The sequence below is a fragment of the Otolemur garnettii genome, unplaced genomic scaffold, assembly GCF_000181295.1.
Source record: "Otolemur garnettii isolate 467f Iridium unplaced genomic scaffold, OtoGar3 scaffold00218, whole genome shotgun sequence".
NCBI classification, from domain to species: Eukaryota; Metazoa; Chordata; class Mammalia; order Primates; family Galagidae; genus Otolemur; species Otolemur garnettii.
In genome coordinates this window covers 800,907-824,903 of record NW_003852613.1, presented here as the reverse complement: position 1 = coordinate 824,903, position 23,997 = coordinate 800,907, and the positions used below count along the sequence as shown (strand labels likewise).

The window sequence follows — 23,997 nt, the reverse complement described above, 5'->3', positions numbered from 1 at the left end:
TTTTATTGCATTTTATGTACCTATTCATCAGTTGATGGCCATTTGGACTGTTTCTACTTTTTGGCTCTCGCAAATAATGCTGAATGGTAATTCATGTACAAGTTTTTGTATGGGCTTGTTTTCCTTTCTCTTGGGTATATACCTAGGGGTAGAGTTGTTGGATTATATGGTAACTCTGTATTTAACCTTTTGAGGAACTGCCCTATGGTTTTCCAAAGCAGCTGCAGCATTTTTTTTTTTTTTTTTGAGACAAAGCCTCAAGCTGTCCCCCTGGGTAGAGTGCTATGGAATCACAACTCATAGCAACTTCCAACTCGTGGGCTCAAGCAAGTCTCCTGCCTTCGCCTCCCAAGTAGCTGGGACCACAGGCGCCCACCACAACGCCTGGCTATTTTTTGGTTGCAGCTGTCATTGTTGTTTGGCGGGCCCGGGCTGGATTCGAACCTGCCACCTTAGGTGTATGTGGCTGGTGCCTTAGCCACTTGAGCCAGAGGTGCTGAGCCAACTGCAGCATTTTAAATTCCCACCAGCAACTCATGAGATTGTAATTTCTTCCTGTTTTCCCTAACACTTGTTATTGCCCTTTTTTTTCTTTCTTTCTTTCTTTCTTTTTTGAGACAGAGTCTCACTGTGTTGCCCTCGGTAGAATGCTGTGGTGTCATAGCTCACAGCAACCTCAAACTCTTGGGCTTAAGCGATTCTCTTGCCTCGGCCTCCCCAGTAGCTGGGACTACAGGCAGCCACCATAACGCCCAGCTATTTTTTTGTTGCAGTTGTCGTTGTTTAGCTGACTTGGGCCGGGTTCTAACCTGCCAGCCTCTATGTATGTGGCCAGCACCCTACTCACTGTGCCACAGGCGCCACCCAAAATATGAGTTATTATTTTTACCAATTCTGTGTGTTAGGAGTTGGGACAGATGGGATTCGCTGGCCACACCACTCTACCAGTCTCACTTGTGACTTCTTATGTGGCTACATTCAGCTGGCAGACTAGCCAGACTGGAAGAGCCATAAAGTCTCTGCCCATCAGTTAGCAGCATAGCCCAGACTCCCTCATAGCATAGCAGCTGGCTTCCAAGAGGAAGGAGTGGAAACTGGCAGTCTTCAGGGGCCCTAGAACATCTCTTGGATACAGTGAGTCCTAAGGCCAATGAAGATTCAAGGGAGGGTAAATTGCTTCCACCTTTTGGTATGAACAATGGCCTGTGGGTACAGGGAGGCCAGTGGGGGGACAGGGTGGAGACTGACTACCACTGAAACCCTCTCAGCAGCTGAAGAGTAAGCCTTCCATCCCACGGGAGGTGTCTAGCAGCAGAGCAGTCCCTCACCATGGCAATTTACTCTGAAATATTATAACCCACACACTGCTCAACTCCAAGAGGAGCCCTGACTAATTGGAAAAGAAGTGTTGTATTATAAGGACTGTGTTGGGCATTTCTTTGTCCGTTTTATAAGGCCAGATGTTTCACTTTGGTGCTGTTGTCTGCTGTCCATTGTTTTACTACTGCTCAGGCTCCACACAGAGGCAGATACCAGTTAGCATGGTGAGGTCCTTCGCAGCAGGTGGCCTGTGGGAGGCTCTCCAGGTCAAGATAGGCACACTGTTTACCTGCCCCTGCTGTCTGAGGCCCTATAAAAACAACAAGGGAAGAATTTAAAAGGCATGACCCCAGGCCAGGCATGGTGGCTCACATCGGTAATCCTAGCACTGTGGGAGGCCTAGGTGGGTGGATAGCTTGAGCTCATGGGTTCCAAACCAGCCTAAGCAAAAAGTGAGACCCCCCTCATCTCTACTAAAAATAAATAAATAAATAAAAGGCGGCGCCTGTGGCTCAGTGGGTGGGGCGCCGGCCCCATATACCGAGGGGGGCGGGTTCAAACCCAGCCCTAGCCAAGCCCAGCCCTAGCCAAGTCACAGGAAATAGCTGGGCCTTGTGGCGGGTGCCTGTGGTCCCAGCTACTCAGGAGGCTGAGGCAAGAGAATTGCCTAAGCCCAGGACTTGGAGGTTGCTGTGAGCTGTGACTGCACAGCACTCTACTGAGGGTGATAAGGTGAGACTGTCTCTACAAAAAAAAAAAAAAATAGAAAAACTGAAGCAAAGGGATTGCTTAAGCCCAAGAGTTGGAAGTTGCTGTGAGCTGTGACGCTATGGCATTCTACCCAGGGCTATAGCTTGAGACTGTCTCAAAAAAAAAAAAGGCAGGACCCCAGAGCAGATGAGGAAGAGATTTCTCTGAGTTTCCAGACCCAGCAGGGGCTAGGAGGTTGTGGGTCATGGAGGAGAGGAATGACCTCTCCTTGGAATTGTGCAAGCTTGTGGGTTCAGAGGTGCCCATCTCAAAGAAAACTGGGATGCTAATGGGCACCTCAGGCTGTCTGATGGAAAGCCTTGAGTGTACTTGCCTAGAGAAAGTCACCAAACTGCCTGTAATGAGCTCATGCCTCAAATGTGGGCATTAGTACCCCAAGTTAAAGCTCTCCCCCATCCTGTTATTGGCTGGTTCCAGGTCTAACGACTGGGCTGCATTTGCAAGGTCCCATTTTGCATGCTTCACATGTGCAAACTCATTTGATCCCCAATCAACTTAGTCGCCTGGTATAGGAGAGACACTCTTTTCATCTTACAGACAGGAAACTCAGATACATAAATGCTAATTTTCATGCTCAGGATGTCGTTTGCCAGGTTAGAGGTAGAACCCTGATAGAAATCTGAGGCTCTGATGTCAGAGCCCACACTCTTAGCCACATCTCTCACTGACTTCCATCTATCAAAGCAAAAAACACCCAGATGCACATTTTGATTCCTTAATACCTTGATTCTTACAGATGAGACTGTTGTTTGCTGAAAGGAGGCTGAGGGAAACAAAAAGCTGTGCCTCCTGGGTGATAGCGATGATGGCATCTCTAAATGCGCTAACCAGCCTCTTGAAGGTTCAGGAAGATTTGGCATCTACTTAATGAGAAGGCAGTTGGCACCTCTGTGTTAGCACCTACAGAAGCAGTGTGGCGAGATTACTATAGCTGGGTATATTTCTGAATATATGCTTACTTGGCATTTAAAAATGTAACCTTATATGTTTTGTACTTAACACAGTATTATACGAAAGTACTGGTTTGCAGTTTAGAAATGACTAGTGTAGAACTGAACCCTGTCTGGGGAGTTAAGGTGAAACAAACTCAGGGACTCGCGAGTCCAGGAGTATCAGAACTGGGAAGCCACTTTAAGACTTACCAGAAAGGAAAGCCTGAGGTGAACAACCAGCTAGCTGGAATATATGCACAAGGCCTGACTGTGTTCCCTAGGAGAGCAAGAGGGAGGAGGCAGGCAACATGCATCTGATTAAAGGAGATCTCATAAGCCCAAGATTGGGCTTTTCTCTAAGTCTGAATGTATCTGCTGTGCCTATTAATCAAAAACAGTTACTCACCGTAGCATTTAGGTGTGGGAAGCACTGAGTCTGAGCTGAGAAAAGCACGATGTGTGCATTGAAAGATGTGAACATGTGAAATGATTAACACTGTGTTAACTGCTCAGATCTGCTAGAAAGCCCTGGGTGTCACTGGCTATGGCTGGCTTAGAACAAGGGTTCCACGTCCTCCTCATAGTAGGCAGTGTTCTTCTGCCCTAACCCAACTGTATGTGGCTCTTGGGACTCATGTGCCATCCTGAAGAGACATACTTGCTCATATGCCTGATTTAAAATTCTAATTGTTGGGTTTTCAGTAGCTATATTACAAATATATGTGTGTTAAGACCCTGAGAGAAGTACTTTATAAACACTGTCTAATCCTTATGATGTTTCCCCAGTTTCCTGGGGAAGAAGAAGGAGCTCAGGTGCAGGGCAAGTCAGAGGAAGCACGGGGAGTGAGCTTGCTTGCTTGCTGTTGGTTTTTTTTTTTTTTTTTAATAGTCTTCCTCTGTTACCCTGGGTAGGTTGCCATGGTGTTGTAGCTCATAGTAACCTCAAACTCTTGGGCTCAGGTGATCCTCTTATCTCAGCCTCCCAATTAGCTGGGACTATAGGCACCCACCACAACGCCTGGCTAGTTTTTCTATTTTTAGTAGATATGGGATTCTTGCTCTTGCTCAGGCTAGTCTTGAACTCCTGACTTCAAGCCATGCACCTGCCTTGGCCTCCCAGAGTGGTAGGATTACCCAGGTGAGCCACCATGCTCAGCATGCTGATCTTATTTTTAAATTTAAGCTGGGTAAGGGGCCATTGACATTTGTATTATTATTCATTTTTTGATGTCTAAAATATTTTATAATATATAAAAATAAGAACTTAAAATACTTGAATCCTTGCATAATGCTCATCAAAAGTCTCAAGAAAGTAACACTGGCTCTGGAGTGCCTTCTATTGATAAGTATTTTTAAATATATTGGGGCCACTTTCAAAGAGTTTTTTGTAGAAACTGACAAGCTGATGATAAGGAAATGTATGGAAGCCAGAATAGCCAAAACAATCTTGAAAAAGACCAAAATTGGAAGACTTCTGCTTTCTAATTTTAAAACGCAAACTACTGACAATACAGAGCTGCAGTCTATAATCAAGACTGCGTGGCCCTGCATGAGGGTGAGTGTGTAGGTGGATGCAGTAGACACAGAGTCCAGAAAAGCCCTCATGTTTACTTTCAGTTAAGCTTTTAACATTGGTGCCAAACTAATTCAGTGGAAAATAATCCTCCTTCAGCAAATGGTACTAGGACAACTGTATAGCCACGTAAAAAATATTGAGCTTTGACCTCACCTTCATGCAGTATGTAAAAATTCACTCAAAATGGATCAGAAATCTAAATTTAAGGGCTAAAACAATATAGCTCTTAGAAGAAAATAGAGGTATACATTTTTGTAACCTGGGATTAGGTGATGGTTTCTTAGATGTGACACCAAAAGCATGAGCAACAAAAGAAAACATAAATTTTACTTTATCAAAATTAAAAACTTTCTTGCATTATAGGACACTATCAAGAGAGTAAAAACCCTAGCTCGCCCAAGTCTTGTCCTCTCCTCTTCAGACATCATGTCCTTCACCACTTGTTCCACCGCCTTCTCCAGCAATTACCAGTCCCTGGCCTTTCCCCAGGAGAGCAAGGGGGAGGAGGCAGACATAGAGACCCAGCTACAGTGTCCAGCCTGCCAGCAGCACAGCTAGCAGCTATGCAGATGCCGGGGGCTTGGGCTCCCAGATCTCCATGTCCCACTCTACCAGTTTCCGGGGCAGCTAGGGGTCCAGGGGGATGGCCTGGGTTCTGGCAGGAATATGGGACATCCAGACTGAGAAGGAGACCATGCAAGAACTGAATGACCGCCTGGCCTCCTACCTGGACAGAGTAAGGAACCTGGAGACCCATAATTGGAGGCTGGAGAGCAAAATCTGGGAATACCTGGAGAAGAAGCGGCCCTAGGTCAGAAACTGGGTGCATTACTTCAAGACCGTCAAGGACCTGAGGGCTCAGATCTTTGCAAATTCTGTGGACAATGCCCACATGTTTCTGCAGATTGGCACTGCCCATCTTGCTGCTGATGAATTCTGAGTCAAATGTGAGACAGAGCTGGCCATGCACCAATCTGTGGAGAGTGATATCCATGGGCTCCATGAGGTCACTGATGACACCAGTGTCACTCGGCTTCAGCTGGAGGCAGAGATCAAAGCTCTCAAGGAGGCGCTGCTCTTCATGAAGAAGACCCATGGGGAGGAAGTAAAAAGTCCTACAAGCTCAAATTATCAGCTCTGGGTTGACTGTGGAGGTAGATGCTCCCACATCCCAGGACCTGTGCAAGATCATGGCAGATATGCGGGCCCAGTATGATGAGCTGGCTTAGAAGAACCAAGAAGAGCTGGCCAAGCCCTGGTCCTAGCAGATTGAGGAGAGCACCTCAGTGGTCACCTCACAGTTTGCTGAGGTCAGAGCTGCTAAGACAGTGCTCACAGAGCTGACGTGTACAGTCCAGTCCTTGGAGATTGAACTGGACTCCATGAGAAATCAGAAGTCCAGGTTGGAGGACAGCCTGAGGAGGTGGAGGCCCACTACGCCATGCAGATGGAGCAACTCAGTGGGGTCCTGCTGCATTTGGAGTCAGAGTTGGCACAGACCCGGGCAGGGGGGCAGCACCAGGCCCAGAAGTATGAGGCACTGCTGAATGTCAAGGTCAAGGTAGAGGCTGACTGAGATCGCCACTTACTGCCACCTGCTAGAAGACGGGGAGGACTTCAACCATGGTGATGCCCTGGACAGCAGCAACTCTATGCAAACCATCCAAAAGACCACCCCCCGCAGGATAGTGGACAGCAAAGTGGTGTCTGAGACCAACGACACCAAAGTCCTGAAACACTGAGGCAGTAAGAGCAGCGTGCCCTTATACCAATAAAGAGTTCAGAGATCACTGGGAAAAAAAAGAGTAAAAAGAACTATGCAACTCAAATATCCAGAATATATAATGAACTCCTACAACTCAGTGCCACCAAAGGAAAAAAAAACACCATTAAAAAATGGGCAAAGGGGCCGGACGTGGTGACTTGTGCCTATAATCCTAGCACTCTGAGAGGCCGAGGCAAGTGGATTGCTTGAGCCCACAAGTTCAAGACCAGCCTGAAAGCAAGGCCCCGTGTCTACTAAAAATAGAAAAACTGAGGCAAGATGGGCAAAAGGCTCAGTGCCCATAGCTCAGTGGTTGGGACAGCAGCCACATACACCAGGGCTGATGGGTTCGAACCCAGCCTGGGCCTGCTAAACAATGACAACTGCAACAAAAAAATAGCTGGACATTGTGGCAGGCGCCTGTTGTCCCCGCCCAGCTACTTGGGAGACTGAGGCAAGAGAATCACTTAAGCCCAAGAGTTTGAGGTTGCTGTGAGCTGTGATGCCATGGCACTCTACTGAAGGCAACATAGTGAGACTCTGTCTCCAAAAAATAAATAAAATAAAATAAAATAAAATAGGCTCAGTGCCTAGAGCTCAGTGGGTTAGGGTTCCAGCCACATACACCAAGGATGGCAGATTCAAACCCAGCCTGGACCTGCCAAACAACAATGACAACTACAACAACAACAAAATAACCAGGCATTGTGGCAGGCGCCTATAGTCCCAGCTACTCGAGAGGCTGAGCAAGAGAATCACTTGAGCCCAAGAGTTTGAGGTTGCTGTGAGCTATGACGCTGCAGCACTCTACTGAGGGTGACATAGTGAGACTCTGTCTCAAAATAAATAAATATAAAATGGGCAAAGGGCTTCTTCTCTAATGAAAACACCAATGGGTGGATAATGCTGGTGTAGCAGAAGGGCCTGGAGGCCCCAGTGGCCCCAGGAATGGGAGGCCATGATAGTTTCTCTGGAGGCCTCAGCAGCAGCATTCAGGGCCAAGGTCACAGCTGTGGTCTGGATCGGGGCCAAGGGTGCAGAGTCTGCAGGGGACAAAGAGTGGATGTTTGTCACCAAGGTGGTGAAGGATGTGAAGATCAAATCCCTGGGAGAGATCTGTCTCTTCTCCCTGCCTGTCAAGGACTCTGAGATCATTGACTTTTTCTTGGAGGCATTTCTCAAGGATGAGGTTTTGAAAATAATGACAGTGTAAAAGCAGACCTGCACTGGCCAGTGGACCAGGTTCAAGGAGTTGCTATTGGGGACTACAATGGCCATGTCAGTCTGGGTGTTAGGTGCTACTAGGAAGTAGCCACTGTTGTGTGAGGGGCCATCACCCTGGGCAAGCTCTCTACTGTCCCCGTGCAGAGAGGCAACCGGGAGAACAAGATCAGCAAGCCCTACACTGCTTCTTGCAAGGTGACAGGCCACTGTGGCTCTGTGCTGGTACGTCTCATTCCTGCTCCTAGAGGAACTGGCATCATCTCAGCACCCATGAAGCTGCTGCATTGATGGCTGGCATTGATGACTGCTACTCCCCAGCCAGGGGCTGCACTGCCACCCAGCAACTTCGCCAAGGCCACTTTTGATGCCATTTCCAAGACCTATAGCTCTCTCACTCCTGACCTCTGGAAAGAGACAGTATTCACCAAGTCTCCTTACTAGGAATTCACTGACTAACTTGTCAAGACCCACACCAGAGTCTCTGTATAGAGGACCCAGGCTCTGGCTGTGGTTACAACATACCATATTTTCCTGAAAATAAGACACTGTCTTATATTTATTTTTTCTCAAGGAGACACACTAGGGCTTATTTTCAGGGGACATCTTATTTTTATTAAGTATAATACAACAATCTGTGTTTATTCAAATACAGTTAAGTCATTTTCTGGAATCTGACAGGGGGGGCCCGACCTTGGTGGGGCTGATGCTAGTGATGCGTGAACTCCTTTCTCCTAGCCATTCACACGTGCGCAATAGGATGCCTGCGACCTGAGGTTACTACATGTGCACCTGCACAAGTGCAAATGGCTCAGAGAAAGGAGCTGTGGCAGATAAAAGGTATTCTAGTCTTCCTTACCGCTCCACACTGAAATGCATGGCATGGTGTGCAGCGTATCTGCACAGCCACGCCCATCACTAGGTCTTATTATTGGGGTGGGGCTTATATTTAACAAATGCATAGAAATCCTGCTAGGGCTTATTTTGGGGGTAGGTCTTATTTTCGGGGAAACACGAGATTTTTATACAAGAATAATAAAGAGAATTAAGTCTGTTTAAAAAAAAATGTGCAAAGGACTCTCGTAGACATTTCTTCAAAGATAGACAAATGGTCAATAAGGCTATGAAAAGACGTTCAGCATCTCTAAGGGATTTGCAGTAATGAGGGGGATTGCAAATCCCATTCTGGTGGCTATAATCAAAAAAGATAGACAATAAGAAGTGTTAGCAAAGACAGAAATTGGACCCATCCCTCATACATTGCTGGAGAGAATGGAATGTGGCACAACTGCTGTGAAAACATAGCAAGCACTTCCTTAAAAAATTAAATGTAGCGTTACCGTATGACCCAGTTCTATTCTTGGGTATATCGAGAGAAATGAAAACATGTCCATACAAAAACTTGCACAAAAATGTTTATAGCATTATTCATAAAAGTAGAAACAACCCCAGTGCCTATCAGCTAAGCAGAATGTGGAATATTCATACAATGGAATGTTATTTGGCCACATGAAGTGCTGATAAATGCTACAAATGGTGGACTTAAAATATTATGAATATTTTAAGTAAATGAATAAAGTAGTCACAAAGAATTTTTTTTTTTTTTTTTTGAGACAGAGCCTCAAGCTGTCCCCCTGGGTAGAGTGCCATGGCATTATAGCTCACAGCAACCTCCAACTCCTGGGCTCAAGCGAGTCTCTTGCCTCCGCCTCCCAAGTAGCTGGGACCACAGGCGCCCGCCACAATGCCTGGGTATTTTTTGGTTGCAGCCGTCATTGTTGTTTGGCGGGCCCGGGTTGGTTTTGATCCCGCCAGCTCTAATGTATGGGGCTGGCGCCTTAGCCGGTTGAGCTACAGGCGCCGAGCCAAGAATTTTTTTTTTTTTGAGACAGTCTCACTATGTTCCCTCGGTAGAGTGCTGTAGCGTCATAGCTTAGGGTAATTGAGGTATCCCAGGCATTTGTCATTTCTTTGTGTTAGAAACATTCTAATTTCCCTCTTCTAGTTATTTTAAAGTATATTGTAATTTATTGTTGACTATAGTCACTTTGTTATGATATCAAATATTGTTCATTGTACCTAACCGTATTTTTGTACTCATTAACCCTCCCAACTTTATCCCCCCAATACCATGGGTGAGTAGTTTAATCAGCCTGTTTCCTACCTGTAGAATTTTGGGAACCCAATACCCTTCTTTGATTTTTGTTTAGTCTCTGAACCTTTCAGTCTAAGCTGGCAGTGTTTCTGCTGGTATAACAGTCTCAAAGACCTTGTGGGTCTCCTGTGTATGTCTTGTGATTTATGCCATTAGACAAAATTTTTCAAAAGATCTTTCCTAGATAATTTCATGTCTTTAAAAGCCTCTGAGATGATTGAGAAGATTCATGAATCACTTTTTTTTTTTAGAGACAGAGTCTCACTTTGTCGCCCTTGGTAGAGTGCTATGGCGTCATAGCTGACAGCTCACAGCAACCTCAAGCTCTTGGGCTTAGGCAATTCTCTTGCCTCTGCCTCCCAAGTAGCTGGGACTACAGGCGCCCACCACAACACCTGGCTATTTTTTGTTGCAGTTTGGCTGGGGCTACGTTCGAACCAGCCACCCTCAGTATATGGGGCTGGCACCCTACCCGTTGAGCCATAGGCACAGCTCTATGAATCACATTTTAATCTCTTGGACACTAGCAGAAGTTGGCCGGCCACACCTTAGGCCTTCTCTCCAGATCACATTTTCCTAATTTTAGCATTTTGTCTGTTTATTTGAGTCTAAATGGCTTGAGAATTTTCCAAATCATCAAGTCCAGGTTCATTTTGCCTAGTAGTTCTTCCCACAATTTATCTCTTTCCTCTTGCGTTCCTAGCTGAATCTACATCACTTTGCTTGAAAGGCTGGTTGACTAAAATATGCCTGTTCATTGCTTATAGTTCTGCCTTCCCCACCGTGGGACACAACCCAGTTAAGCCTTCTGTACCTGTACAATAAGGGTCCTCTTTACCCTAGTTTCCAGTAACATGCTCCACATGTCCTTTGAGCCCTTCTTAAAATCACCTTTAACATGTATATTTCTGCCCACTTTCTATTTTTGATAGTATAGTATTGTTTCTTGAATATCAGCTTTCTGTATCAGCGTCTGCTGGCAAGTCCTGTAACACCTGTATGTCTGCCAGTAGCCTATCAATGCCATCTGTCACACTTCTGAGAAATCTACCAGCCTCTCCTCATTATCCAATTCCAGAGCCACTGCCACATTTTTAGGCATCTCTCTCCTGTGTTCTTATAATGTGGCTGCTTGGTGGCTTGAAAGAATAGCAGTTTAGGCTCGGCTCAGTGCCTAGGGCTCCGGTCATATACACTGGGGCTGGCAGATCCAAACCCAGCCCGGGGCCTATTAAACAGCAATGACAATTACAACAACAAATAGCTGGGCATTGTGGTCGGTGCCTGTAATCCCAGCTACTTGGGAAGCTGAGGCAAGAGAATCACATAAGCCCAAGAGTTTGAGGTTGCTATGAGCTATGACACTATGGCACTCTACCAAGGGCGACATAGTGAGACTCTGTCTCCAAAAAAAAAAAAAAAAAAGATAGCTGTTCAGTCTTTTATGGTTCTCAAGGCCAGAAGTCTGAAGTCAGTATTGTGGACTGGAATCACAATGTCAGCAAAGCTGTGTTCCCTCAGGAAGAATCTGTCCCTTGCATCTTCCAGCTTCTGGTAGCTGCTGGTGCTCCTGATCTTTTGTTTTTATTTAAAACAGTCTCACTATGTCGCCCTCAGTAGAATGCCGTGGCGTCACACCTCACGACAACCTCCAAATCTTGGGCTTAAGTGGTCCTCTTACCTCAGCCTCCCAAGTAGCCGGGACTATAGGTACCTGCCTCAATACCCGGCTATTTTTTTGTTGTAGTTGTCATTGTTGTCTAGTTGACCCAGGCCGGGTTCGAACCCTCCAGCCTAGGTGTATGTGCTCAGCACCATAACCACTGTGCTATGGGCGCTAAGCCTGGTGTTCCTGATCTTGTGGCAGTTATCACTCAGGTCTTCAAGGCTAGCATCTCTCTGTTCCATCTTCACACCACATTCTGTGTGTATTTGAGGTGTCCTTCTGCCTCCTAGTAAGGACCCATGGAGTTGCATTTAGGGCCCACCTGGATAACCCAGGCTTATCCCTTTATCTCAAGATCCTTAACTTAATCACACCTTCAAAGACCCTGTTCCCAAATAAGGTAACATTACGGGTCTTGGGGACTAGGACCTCATATCTTTGAGGCCCATTATTTAGCCTACTACAGGTAAAACATTGATCAGTAGTTGCCTAGGGCTAAGGGTACTATGGGGAAAATGGAATTTCTTTTTTCTTTCTTTTTTTTTTTTTTGAGACAGTCTCACTATGTTGTCTTCGGCAGAGTGTCGTAGCGTCACAGCTCACAGCAACCTCACACTCTTGGGCTTAAGCAATTCTCTTTCCTCAGCCTCCCAAGTAGCTGGGACTATAGGGGCTCACCACAGCACCCAGCTATGTTGTTGTTGTTGTTGTTGTTGTTGTCGTCATAGTTGTCATTGTTGTTTAGCTGGCCCAGGCTGGGCTCGCACCCGTCAGCCTCAGTGCTTGTGGCTGGCGCCATAACCACTGCACTATGGGCACTGGGCCTGGAGTTTCTTTTTGGAGTAATTAAAAAGTTCTAAAATTGCTGAGCACAAATAGCTCACACCTGTAATCCCAGCCCTTGGGAGGCCCAGGTTGGGTGGATTGCCTGAGCTCACAGGTTCAAGACCAGCCTGAGCCCAGAGCAAGACCCCCCCCCCACCTCTAAAGATAGTCAGGTGTTTTAGTGGGCACCTGTAGTCCCAGCTACTTGGAAGGCTGAGGCAAGAGAATCGCTTGAACCCAAGAGTTTGAGGTTACTGTGAGCTGTAATGCTACAGCACTCCATTGAGGGTTACAAAGCGAGACTCCGTCTCAAAAAAAAAAGTTCTAAAATCAACTGTGGTAATGTTCTACATCTCTTAGCATATAGTACCAAAAACCATTAAATGGCACTCTTTTCTTTTTTTGAGACAGAATCTCACTTTGTTGCCCCCAGAAGCTTGCCAAGGTATCATGGCTCACAGCAACCTCAAACTCTTGGGCTCTAGAGATCCTCTTGCCTCAGTCTCCCAAGTAGCTGGGACTACAGGTGCCTGTCACAATACCCAGCTATTTTCAGAGATGGGGTCTTGCCCTTGCTTAGGCAGTCCACCTACTTTGGCCTCCCAGAGTGCTGGGATCACAGGTGTGAAGCACAGTGCCCAGCCTCATTGAATGGCACTCTATAAGTGGAGTGGGAGTGAATTTTATGGCATGTGAATGGTGTCTCAGTAAAGCTAGTGTATATATGTATTTTTTATTTTTATTTATATATGCATTTTTAATGGAACAGTGAGAGGGATGGATATCAGGTCTGCCTTTCCTTGGTGTCCTGGTCAGGACTGTGTGGTTTCCTTGGGTGGGGAGGGGACACGGGGCACCTCTGGGACTGCCTTGTGCCATGAGGTCCCAGGGGCCTGAGGATACTGGCACAGGAGTGCTTGATCTGGGATTTGATGGTATTTTTTAAATCTGTTAGTAAACTTCCAGAAAGACATAAAAGCACAGAGGCCTATTATTCCCCTAACTTGGAGTCAACAGTTGCAGCTTGCTGGCTTTCCCTCTTCCGTGTCTGTGTCTCTCCTGAGGTGCTGCTGCATCACTACATGCCGCACTGCATGTGTGCCAGGGCCCCTCCTACCCGACAATAACACGGCCTCATGATCTGCCAGTGGGAAGGCCGCCCTCACATTTCGGCACTCTTCCCTAATTGCTTATTGGAATCAAGATCTGAGTGAGGGTCCTCTCTCCCTTCAGCACACTAACAGCCTGGTGAAGGAACGGACAGCCCTGTGGACCCCCCCACAAGGTCTGATGCCTCCCACGCTGTTGTCTGACTCATCCTGCCTGCCCCTTGCTTGTGAACCATGATCTTGTTAGAAAAATACATGGAGGTGGTACCTTATATTTGCATTTCTGGGCATTGTTGGGGGTTTGGAGAGTGGCAGCCTGACTCTCTTCTTGTAAAGCTCCTTGTTAGCATCTCACTATTCTGTTAATTAATTAGGAATTGCAAAATGGTAATTGTCCTTAATTCTGGCTCTTCTCCCATATTTATTACATGGAATTTTTCTCTCAAGGAGGCTCTTTTTCTTCAGCCAGGACTGTTTTGTTGCTTGAAACAGTGCTTGTGAAGGACCCCAGGAATTCTCTTTCCGTCTATCAAGTGGAGGCAGCGGCCCAAGGGCACAGATGGGTTCTTTTCCTTTGAGTGACATTTCAAGCTCAGGGCTGTGTTCTCTGCTGTGTCTCCTTCTATTGCAGTTGTTCATTTTGATGTTTCAATGGTCTCATCCTCACCCCACGCACCTTCCTATTGCTCTTGTGGCACCACATGGCCTGTTAGTATTTTGTAGCTTGCTGGCTGTTCTCAAGGAGCCCTGGGTGCTTTTGAGGGTAGGTTGCATTCATGCAGTGGGGACTGCATGTGAATGATTGTAGAAAGTGGGTTTGCCCAGGAAAGCAGAGTGATGAATTGCCTTTCAAGCCTGGTTCTCATATCAGGTGTCCGCTCCCTCCTCCCCTCAGGCCTCCTCACCCTTGTCTTGAGAGCTGAAGCAGATGACACAGGCCATTCCATCTGGGCAAGGAGTGGCATTGGGCATGGGCAGTGTGGCCACGCCTGCTCACCAGGCTCTGGACTGGCAGTGGGTGTCACTGTGTCTTGACTCTGTGCAGAAGGGATTTGGGGACAGGCTTCTGAGCCTCAGTTAGTGTGTCTGATGTCTAAGTATGACATCTTGTTGCTCTTGAAAGCTACTTCCTTGGCTGGGAAATGGTAGCTCACACCTGTAATCCGAGCACTTTGGGAGGCCAGGGTAGGGGGATTGCTTGAGGTCAGGTGTTCAAGACTATCCTGAGGAACATAGCAAGACCCTGTCTCTACAGAAGACAGAAAAACAGCCAGGGGTGATGTCATTTCTGAGGCTGAGGCAGGAGGGTTGCTTGAACCCAGGAGTTTGAGGTTGTAGTGAGCTGTGCTGGCGCCACTGTGCTCTAGCTTGGGTAGCCGAGCAAGACCTCATCTCTTAAAATAAAAACAAAGGAACCTGCTTCCTCTTCTATTACCTTTTCTGCATATTGAAAAACAACAAATTCGGCTCGGCGCCTATAGCTCAACCGGCTAAGGCGCCAGCCACGTACACCTAAGGTGGCGGGTTCGAATCCCCAGCCCGGACCCGCCAAACAACAATGACGGCTGCAACCAAAAAATAGCCGGGCGTTGTGGCGGGCGCCTGTGGTCCCAGCTACTTGGGAGGCGGAGGCAGGAGACTCGCTTGAGCCCAAGAATTGGAGGTTGCTGTGAGCTGTAATGCCACGGCACTCTGCCCAGGGGGACAGCTTGAGGCTCTGTCTCCAAAAAAAAAAAGAAAAGAAAAACAACAAATTCTTTTAAGGCATCGCAGACTTTAAGAGATGGTCTCAAGCCTTGAGATGTCAGATGCTGGCCTGGCTCACAGGTCCCCTTCCCCCACAGCTGGCCACCTTGTTTCTATTCCTGAGCTTCCGTTGGCTCCCACAGCTTTATCATACCCCACTCTACTATCCTTCAAAAGGCCCCCGAGCCCCAGAGCCTACTAACTAGCCCCCCCACACACACACTTTGTCTTTCTTGCAGGGCTGGCTGGGACCCCAAGGGCTGGGTGACTAGACAGGCCTCCGGCAGCCCTGGCTTTGACAGTGCCTTGCTGTCCACCCAGACTGGCCTCACCCTTCACGTCGTCCTGTACTGATTCCCTAGGCTGAAAAAAAAAGTGGTAGGATAGAACTTAGATATGGACATGGGATCATAAAGATTTAGAAAGTGTCTGTATTTTTTACACTCATCTGAGACCACTTTTCATTTTCTTTCCCTTCCCCAGCATCTGGCAGTCTGCTATGTCTCCTGGACATCAGTGTCAGGTGACTTGGAAAAAGGCCAGCAAGCAGAGTGGGGAGCCAGGGCTGCCTTGCGGGAAAGATGGTCATTTCATCAGAGAGGAAGGATGTTTCTCTGAAATAAGATTTTAAACTCAGACATCCCTTTGTTGACCACAGGGCAAACTCACAGTAGCAATTTTTCTGGAATGCCCAGGAGTGAATGTCCTTGGGTGCAAAGAGGTGATTGGCAGACGGCAGATCCTGCAGGGCAGTTGTGGAAACCTGGTGGCCCACACTGAGAGGGCCCAAAGCAGGCATGACTTTTACCTTCTACCTGCAAGTGGCGCTCTGCTCTCTCCCTGGCCTGTGCCATAAATTTAGATGAGCACAGAATCACGGACAGCGCAGCTAGGAGCGCACCATGCAGATTGGCAGCAGATACCACGTCAGCAGTGAAAAGGGAACAACAGGCTGGGCATTAAAAATGAAAATACTTGGATACAAATAGTGCAAAGACAAAAGCGGCTGCTTCTGATAGGCTTTGTGACCTCAGGCCAGTTCCTTGGTCCCTGTGGGCCTAACTGTGCCCTTTGAGATGGCCCTGTTCACTCAGCTGAGTGCTCTTCCCATTAGGGTGGAGAAGCAGCAGTAGGATATTCTGTGCCCTTCTGTTTCTTGGTGCCTTTTACTGGCTGGCCTCACTGAGCACTGACAGCTTTCCTCTGAGAAACGGTTCCAGAGGGAGCTGAGCTTGCTGGGCATCAGCAGCCTCAGAACCAGGCAGTCTCTCTGGAAGAGTCTTAGCACAGTGGCAGGGTAAAGGGCAGGAGGGGGAGTCAGATGGCTGTGCTGCTTCATCTGGGATTAAACAACTTCCTATTTTTATTTTCAGGACGAATACCTTTCTCTTGTGGCCAGGCTCATTATTCATTTTCGAGATATCCGTAAGTAAGATTTTGCATTTCTGGGTTGTTACTGCTGTGAGAAGCCAGCTTTGTTGCTGCCTTGTGTAGGCTTTCTGGGCAGGCCGTGGTGCCTGAGTCAGAAGGTCTGTGTCAGCTCACCCCTTCTGGGAAGTTCTTCCCTGCATTTCATTTGAGCCCAGACTCCTCTTGTTCCCCTCATAAATCCCAATTCTGCATAATGGAAATGTCTTCAGAGTGATCTAAACTGGACTGATACTTTCACTTGTCTGTTTAATCTTCTTTTTTTTTTTTTTGAGACAGAGCCTCAAGCTGTCCCCCTGGGTAGAGTGCCATGGCATTACAGCTCACAGCAACCTCCAACTCCTGGGCTCAAGCGAGTCTCTTGCCTCAGCCTCCCAAGTAGCTGGGACCACAGGCGCCCGCCACAACGCCTGGCTATTTTTTGGTTGCAGCCGTCATTGTTGTTTGGCCGGTCTGGGCTGGGGATTCGAACCCGCCACCTTAGGTGTACGTGGCTGGCGCCTTAGCCGGTTGAGCTATAGGCGCCAAGCCCTAATCTTCTTTTTTAAAGGACTATTGCTTTTACTTCTGGGTAGTTCTTAAATAAGCAGGACAACTGCCTAGGATGGAAACTTTCTTCCCAAAAAGTTGATTTTATTGACTGTGGAGTTTTGATCTAAACATGTATTCCCACCAGATTAGAAGCTTCCCAAATCCCACCTCTTGTTCCCAGCTGTGGTGAGGGTCCCCTCACCTCACATCATGCCTCTCTGGGTTTGGAGAGCCCACTGTGGTTTATGTGTTAGGCCCGGTGGCAGCCCTCACTCCCAGAAGTGAGATTGCATCCTGGGGTGGTGGTCATGGTGCTTCTATGTGCTTTGTGAATGCACATAAATACTGTTCCTGGATAGTCACAGCCCGTGAAGGAAATCAGTGGGCTGCTGCCCACTGCAGTCATGTGACCATCGGGGATGAGCTCCTCTTGACACAAGCCTGTCCTTAGAACACATACCTGGCAAGTCTTGTCACCCTTCCCCCCTGGTATAGGAACAGGGGCACATGGGTCGTAGAAGCAGCTGCAGCATCTGTGTCAGTCATCAAGAGCAATGGGAGACAGTGAGCACCCCAAGAGCCAGTAGGTTTTGCTGCTTTCCATAATCAAGGTGGACATCACTGGGTCTCACTATCTTTGTGATGATGGAAAGGTGCTGGGAAGTATAGAAGAGAAGGCACCAGGAGCTGGGAACCAGCACCCCAGCTGACCCAGCCTGATGTCCTGGCCAGGACTTCCACAGTCTGTTTGTGAGGACAGTGGCGTGGATAGTGCACACAGCGCATTGGGGGTTCCCAGAGAAGGGGCTGAGCACTGAGCTCTAGGCCAGTGGCTGTGCAGATGTTCACCATCACGGCGTGCTGGGGCCAGCCAGCCATGGACAGCCTCAGTTTCCTTGTCTAGGACATGGAGATACAGTGGAGGTGCCGCCTCACCAGAGTAGGCTGGAACTAGAGGCACTGTTGAGTGTCAGCACCGTGCCAGCCTCCCCTGAGTTTCTGTAGTGCTCTTGTTTGTTGCTCAGGGCTGAACTGAGACCCTGAACCTGGAAGGGAAGAAAGGGAGTGAAGACCCAGAGCCAAGACCCTAGTGTGCCTCAGCCCTGGGGGCAGTTCTCCAAGGCTCCAAGTTGACCCCACAGTGGCTTGGTTCCCTCTGCCCCAAGGTCCTTTGTGGTTTCAGGTCTGTCAGGAGCAGACAGTTCTCCCCTAGTTCCAAGGAATGCTAGGAGCTCCATGGGGCTGAGTTTGAGGCAGCATGGTCTGTCTGTCTCGTTTCTAGGCAGGGTCAGCTCAGTTTTAGTAAATAACCTCTGGGCAAATGCTTACAAAACTGACTTACCCACGGAAATATGTGGTTATATAAAGTTTGTTTACTTTGGTTTTTGTTTATATTTTTACATAGATAACAAGAAATCTCAAGCTTCCGTCAGTGGTAAGAGTTTTTCCTTTCAAATGAAAGTTTTTCCCAGCCTTAGATTTGGGGCAGCAGGAATGAGAGTGTGTGCTTGTGTGCCTGGATTGACCTGTTCCTACAGGAGAATGTCCACAGAAGGAAGACTTCTGGGAGGGGAGGGCCGGCTAGCTGTGCCCTGGTCTCCCTCCACTCTCTGTCTTCCTGCAGACTGAGAAGTTAGATGAGATGCCTCCTTCCTTAGCCCATTTCACACAAATGCTGTCCTTGCCCAGCAAAAAGATTATAAAAAGTCAGAAAGCTAAAAAATAGCTAAACATTTTGAGCTCTCTAGGAGAGAATCATTATGGTATATTCAGTGTAACAGTCTATAGTAGAATTTCTGAGAGAAGAGCTGTCATGGGGTACAGTTGAATTCACTTTCTTAGATTTCTTTGTAAGTTTAGAAGTCTGTTTTTTAATATCAGGGTTTTATCACATAAGGAGGTCCTGTAGTTAAGCCCTGTCTCTGCTGACCAAGCTGCTACTGAAGGGGTTTATCAGCTCCAGGCTGGCTGGCTGCTTTCCACTTAGCAGGAAGGGAGTGTGCCAACATCACATAGCTGTCTGCCTTGCTCTAGGCAGTGGGATCACAAATGCCAGCTGCCCATGCATGCCTTAGCCACCAGCCCATGTGGCTCCTTCTCCCAGCTGGTGTGGGGATCCTTGGCCAGCTAGTCAAGAGTGTGTAGATAAGCATTCGTCCCTTGGTGTTGAAGCATGAAGTCCTGGGGTACCACCCAGCTCTGTGACAGGGTAACCCTGCTGAGCCACACCTCACAGGTGGCTATTTGCCATGAACCTACATAGCATCGGGCCTCTTGTTCTCGGCCATGGATTTGCTTAGTGGGCCACATCTGCTCACCTGGAAGGGTTGGCACCTTACCCTTCAGTGCTCTGTGCAGCCTTCCCACACCTTTGCTGCTCTGGCATAGTGGCCCTGGACATGGGCCCATGCTGAGCTGGCTCAACAGCAAAGGTTTGGGGCTCTGGTGTGTCTGTACTCTTATGCCCTTCCTGGGAGAGCATCTGCCCACTCCCCCTTGCCTCAGGTCTGACCACTGTGCTCCCCCTTGCTGTGTAGATGGGCATTGTACTTTGTTGTCCATGGAAGGCTTAGCTGTGTGCTCGTGCAGCAGGAGGGTAGGGACTGCCACCTTCTCTCAAGGCCTCTGCCCACCTTCAGTTCAGCTGCAGGCATCGGGGGGGTTGTTTGTCCCTTAATAGGTCCAAGCTAGGGATCTGGATATGTGCGAGCCGTGCCCAGTTCAGTAGACCTTTTCCTGAGATTCTGTGCCCTTGGGTTCCTGCAGATCCAATGAATGCACTCCAGAGCCTGACTGGTGGACCCACCACAGGAGCCACAGGAATCGGCATGCCTCCCCGGGGCCCAGGACAATCACTGGGCGGAATGGGTAGCCTTGGTGCCATGGGGCAGTTGCCCCTCTCGGGGCAGCCACCCCCTGGGACCTCGGGGATGGCGCCTCATGGCATGGCTGTTGTGTCTACGGCAACTCCACAGAGTGAGTACTGCACTTCCTGGAGGTGACAACTCTTTATTGCTTTTCTTCCTATGGCATCAAGCATGGAAAAGTTTCAGATAGCACTGACTTTTTATTAATATCTTTGTTGTGTATAGAGAGAAAAGGCTCTAAGCCTTCTTTGACCTGCCAGAAGGGTGAGGTGGGATGGGACATCAAGGAGGCTGGGGGTGGCCGGGGCCGCCATCTGAAGGGCTGTGTCTTATTGCTGAAATAGAAGCAATGTGCCTCTAGTGCTCTCAGCTGAGCCACAGTTTGTGGTACTGCCCCTGTCTTTTGGTCACTGTGGGTGTGGCCTGTAGCAAGTCATCAGACTTCCTTTTCTCTAAGGAGGAGCTTTGTTCTACTTGTGTTTCTCTGTATGACATGATCCCTTGTCCTCACGCACTGCCGCAGGTGGACAAGAGCTGCTGTCAAGGGGTTGTGGAAAACCTCCTTTCTCTGGTTCCCAGGACCCATTTTGATGTGCCTGATTCTCATCAGTACTTTACCGTGTGCTATGCCCACTGCAAAGCACTTCAGTGATTTTCTTCCCTTTATGAAACTGTTTTTGAAATAGTTTAAGAATCACGGGAAGTTACAGAAAGCATAGAGCTCCTGTGTGCCCTTCACCCAGCTGCCTCCAACAGCAATGTCTGACATAGAACATTTGTTGAAATAAGAAGTTGGTGTTGGGGGGGAGTAGTATTACTAGCTCAGGTGTGGAGACTTTACTTAGAAGTCAGCAGTTTTTATGTGCTTCCCTGGGTTGAATGTTTTTATTGTTCTGTGAGATTTGTTATGTGTAGAATCAAGTAATCACCACGATCAGCAGTCAAACTCATCAGCACCAGCCAACTCTGGTGTGTACCTCTGAAGAGTCAGCCCCTCCCTCTACCCTGAGCCTTGGCACTGCTGATCTGTGCTCTGCCCATGGTGCTGTCCTTTCCAGATGTTACAGAAGGGAATTGCGCCATATGTAACTTTTAAACTCACCCCGGTGCCCTTGAGATCCATCCAGGTTTTTTATCAATGGTTCTTCATTGTTAAGTCATAGTTCATGAATGGATGTTCCCCAGTTTGTTTATCCACTTACTCTGGAAAGATATTTGAGTTGTTTCCAGTTTGGGGCTGTTACAGATAAAGCTGTAGTGGATATCTGTGCACAGGCCTTGGTGTTTGGGTCTCTTTTTCATGCACTCCTCATAGTAACCCTGTAAAGAGGGCAGTATCATGCCATAGCCCCCGGCCCCACACCCCTCCTTGCTCACCCATTCTGTTGTGTTTCCTCTTGTCAGAGGCTATAGGCAACCTCAGTCCCACCTGCCCCTGTCCAGACTTGTCCTTCATCCCTAGCCACCCCTCCCTTCTCAGGTCTTCATTCTCTTCGCTTGCTGACTCCTTGCCATCTAACTTTTAGCACTTGCTGACTTTCCCATCCTAAAACAGTGTCCACCTGGTTCTTCATCCACATTCTGCTCATCTCATCAACACACCTAACAGACACTGGGGCCGGTTAATGGAAGGATGCACAGATGTGCTGGCTCTGGCTGCTTAGCGCATTACACTCTTGGGTACCACTTGGGCTTTTTTTTTTTTAATATTTATATTTTATAATAAGAAGTAATTTTAAAATGTATAAATTTAGGGCCAGGCTCGATGGCTTATACCTATAATCCTAGCACTTTTGAGAGACTGAAACTAGAGGATTGCTTGAGGCCACAATTTAAGACCAGCCTAGACAACTTAGCAAGATCCTTGTCTGTACTAAAAATAAGAAAAGTTAACCAGTCAGGCTTTATGGTGCACACCTGTAAGCCCAGCTACTTGGGAGGTAGAAGCAAGAGGATGGGTTGAGCCCAGAAGTTGGAGGCTGCAGTGAGCTATGATGATGCCAGTGTACTCTAGCCCAGGCATTAGAACAAGACACTATCTCAAAAAGAATAAGAACTTGGGAGGCCAAGATGGGTAGATTGCCTGAGTTCAGGAGTTTGAGGCCAGTCTAAGGAAGAGCAAGACCCTGCCTCTACTAAAAGTAGAAAAAGTAGCCAGGCATTGTGGCAGGCACCTGTAGTCCCAGCTACTCGAGAGGCTGAGATAAGAGGATCGCTCAAACCCAGGAGTTTGAGGTTGCTGTGAGGTATGACACCATGACACTCTACCCAGGGCCACAGAGTAATACTCTGTCTCAAAAATAAATAAATAAAGTAAAATAAAATATGGCTTGGCGCCTATAGCTCAGCGACTAGGGTGCCAGCCACATACACCTGAACCCAGGCCAGGCCTGCCAAACAACAATGACAACTATAACCAAAAACAGCCAGGCATTGTGGACACCTGTAGGCCCAGCTACTTGGGAGGTGAGACAAGAGAATGGCTTAAGCCTGAGAGTTTGAGGTTGCTGTAAGCTGTGACACCACAGCACTCTACCAAGGGTGACATAATGAGACTCTGTCTCAAAAAAAAAAGTAAAATAAAATTCTTAAATCATCAAAAAAAATAAAACCAGACAAACAAGAAAACCCCCCAAAAACCCCATGAGTTTAGAGTGCTCCCATGACTTGACTTGTAATCCCACTCCAGAGACTTTGTTTCGAAGCAGCTCTTTGTCAAAAGCTCAGTGGTGAAGCTGTGTTATCCTGTCCACCACTCCCCAATCTGACCTTGGCCCACATCCTGTTTTCATCTACCCAAAGCCCTGGTCTACTATGAGTCAGTCAGTGAAAACTGAAGTGGGTTCTCTACTTCTACATCCTGCTACAACCTCTATTAGAGGTCCACCCCCCCCCCTTTACTCTGGACCCCTAGCCTTCCTGGCCTACTTAAAATAGTAAAATAGGTTGTACTTCCTGATAGGCATTTGTTATCCCTTCCTGACACCTTTTTCTTCTTTTTTTTTTTTTTTTTTTTGAGACAGAGTCTCTAGCTGTCACGCTGTGTAGAGGGCTGTGGTGTCACAGCTCACAGCAACCTCAGACTCATGGGCTTAAGCAATTCTCTTGCCTCATCCTCCCAAGTAGCTGAGACTACATGTTCCCGCTTCAACACCTGGCTATTCTTTGTTCCAGTTGGCATTGTTGTTTCAGCTGGCTCAGGCTAGTTTCAAACCTGCCAACCCCAGTGTATATGGCCAGCACCCTACCCACTTAGCTACGGTTGTCACCCCCGACACCTTTTTCAAACATTACTGCTTAATTAAGTGACCCTCTGCCATTCATCCACTAAGAGGGCCCAGCTTGGTCAGAGGTTTTGCTGGGGGACACTGACAGTCTCCGGGTGACCTGAATTAGTCAGAAAATGCTGAAACTGCTAACTGTCCACATAGCTGGGGGCTGTGGTACAGCGTTGGAATGAGGCTTACTTTTCTCGCTGTGTGCTTTCATTCCTCAGTGAATTTTATATCATGTGCATGTAAAATTAACTTTAAAAATAATTCCCACTGCCAGCTGCATGACAGCCTGGATGCTCATGGATAAGTAGGTCCTAGAAGGGTGCACTTTTGAGGGGAGCTCTTCACCCTGCTGAGCCTTGGCTTGTGGGAAGGTGAGCCTGGGATTCTTCTGCAGCCAGGAATATACCTCGGCTTCCCCAGAAGCAGGTGCAGATTAGAGGAGCACATTCCTGGTGTGGGCCTATGAGAATTGACAGGTTAAGGTCAAGCAGTAAGCACACAATCCAGAGTCACCAGGTATGAAGGGAGGGAGAGACACCGTGAAGGGGGTTGGAGACAGTACACAGGTGGAGACATGCCAGACACCACACATACAGGAGGTTTCAGATGCTGGCTATAGGCTCAACACGTATAAAGAAATAAAGGATAGGCTTGGCGCCTGTGACTCAATCGGCTAAGATGCCAGCCACATACACCTAAGGTGGCAGGTTCGAATCCAGCCTGGCCCCGCCAAACAACAATGACGGCTGCAACCAAAAAATAGCCGGGCGTTGTGGCGGGCGCCTGTGGTCCCAGCTACTTGGGAGG

At 47.8% G+C, this 23,997-nt stretch overlaps 1 protein-coding gene across 3 annotated transcripts in view; it reads left to right on the top strand.

Annotated features, from left to right (window-relative positions):
• MED15 (mediator complex subunit 15) overlaps positions 1-23,997 on the top strand; it is a 77,877-nt gene that overhangs the window by 27,544 nt on the left and 26,336 nt on the right. For all 3 annotated transcript variants that reach the window (XM_023508016.1, XM_012812699.2, XM_023508017.1), the window contains exons 3-5: positions 16,460-16,511; positions 18,451-18,480; positions 19,812-20,021. In XM_023508016.1, coding sequence (XP_023363784.1) covers positions 16,460-16,511; positions 18,451-18,480; positions 19,812-20,021 — 292 coding nt within the window. The remainder of the gene's footprint in view (positions 1-16,459; positions 16,512-18,450; positions 18,481-19,811; positions 20,022-23,997) is intronic.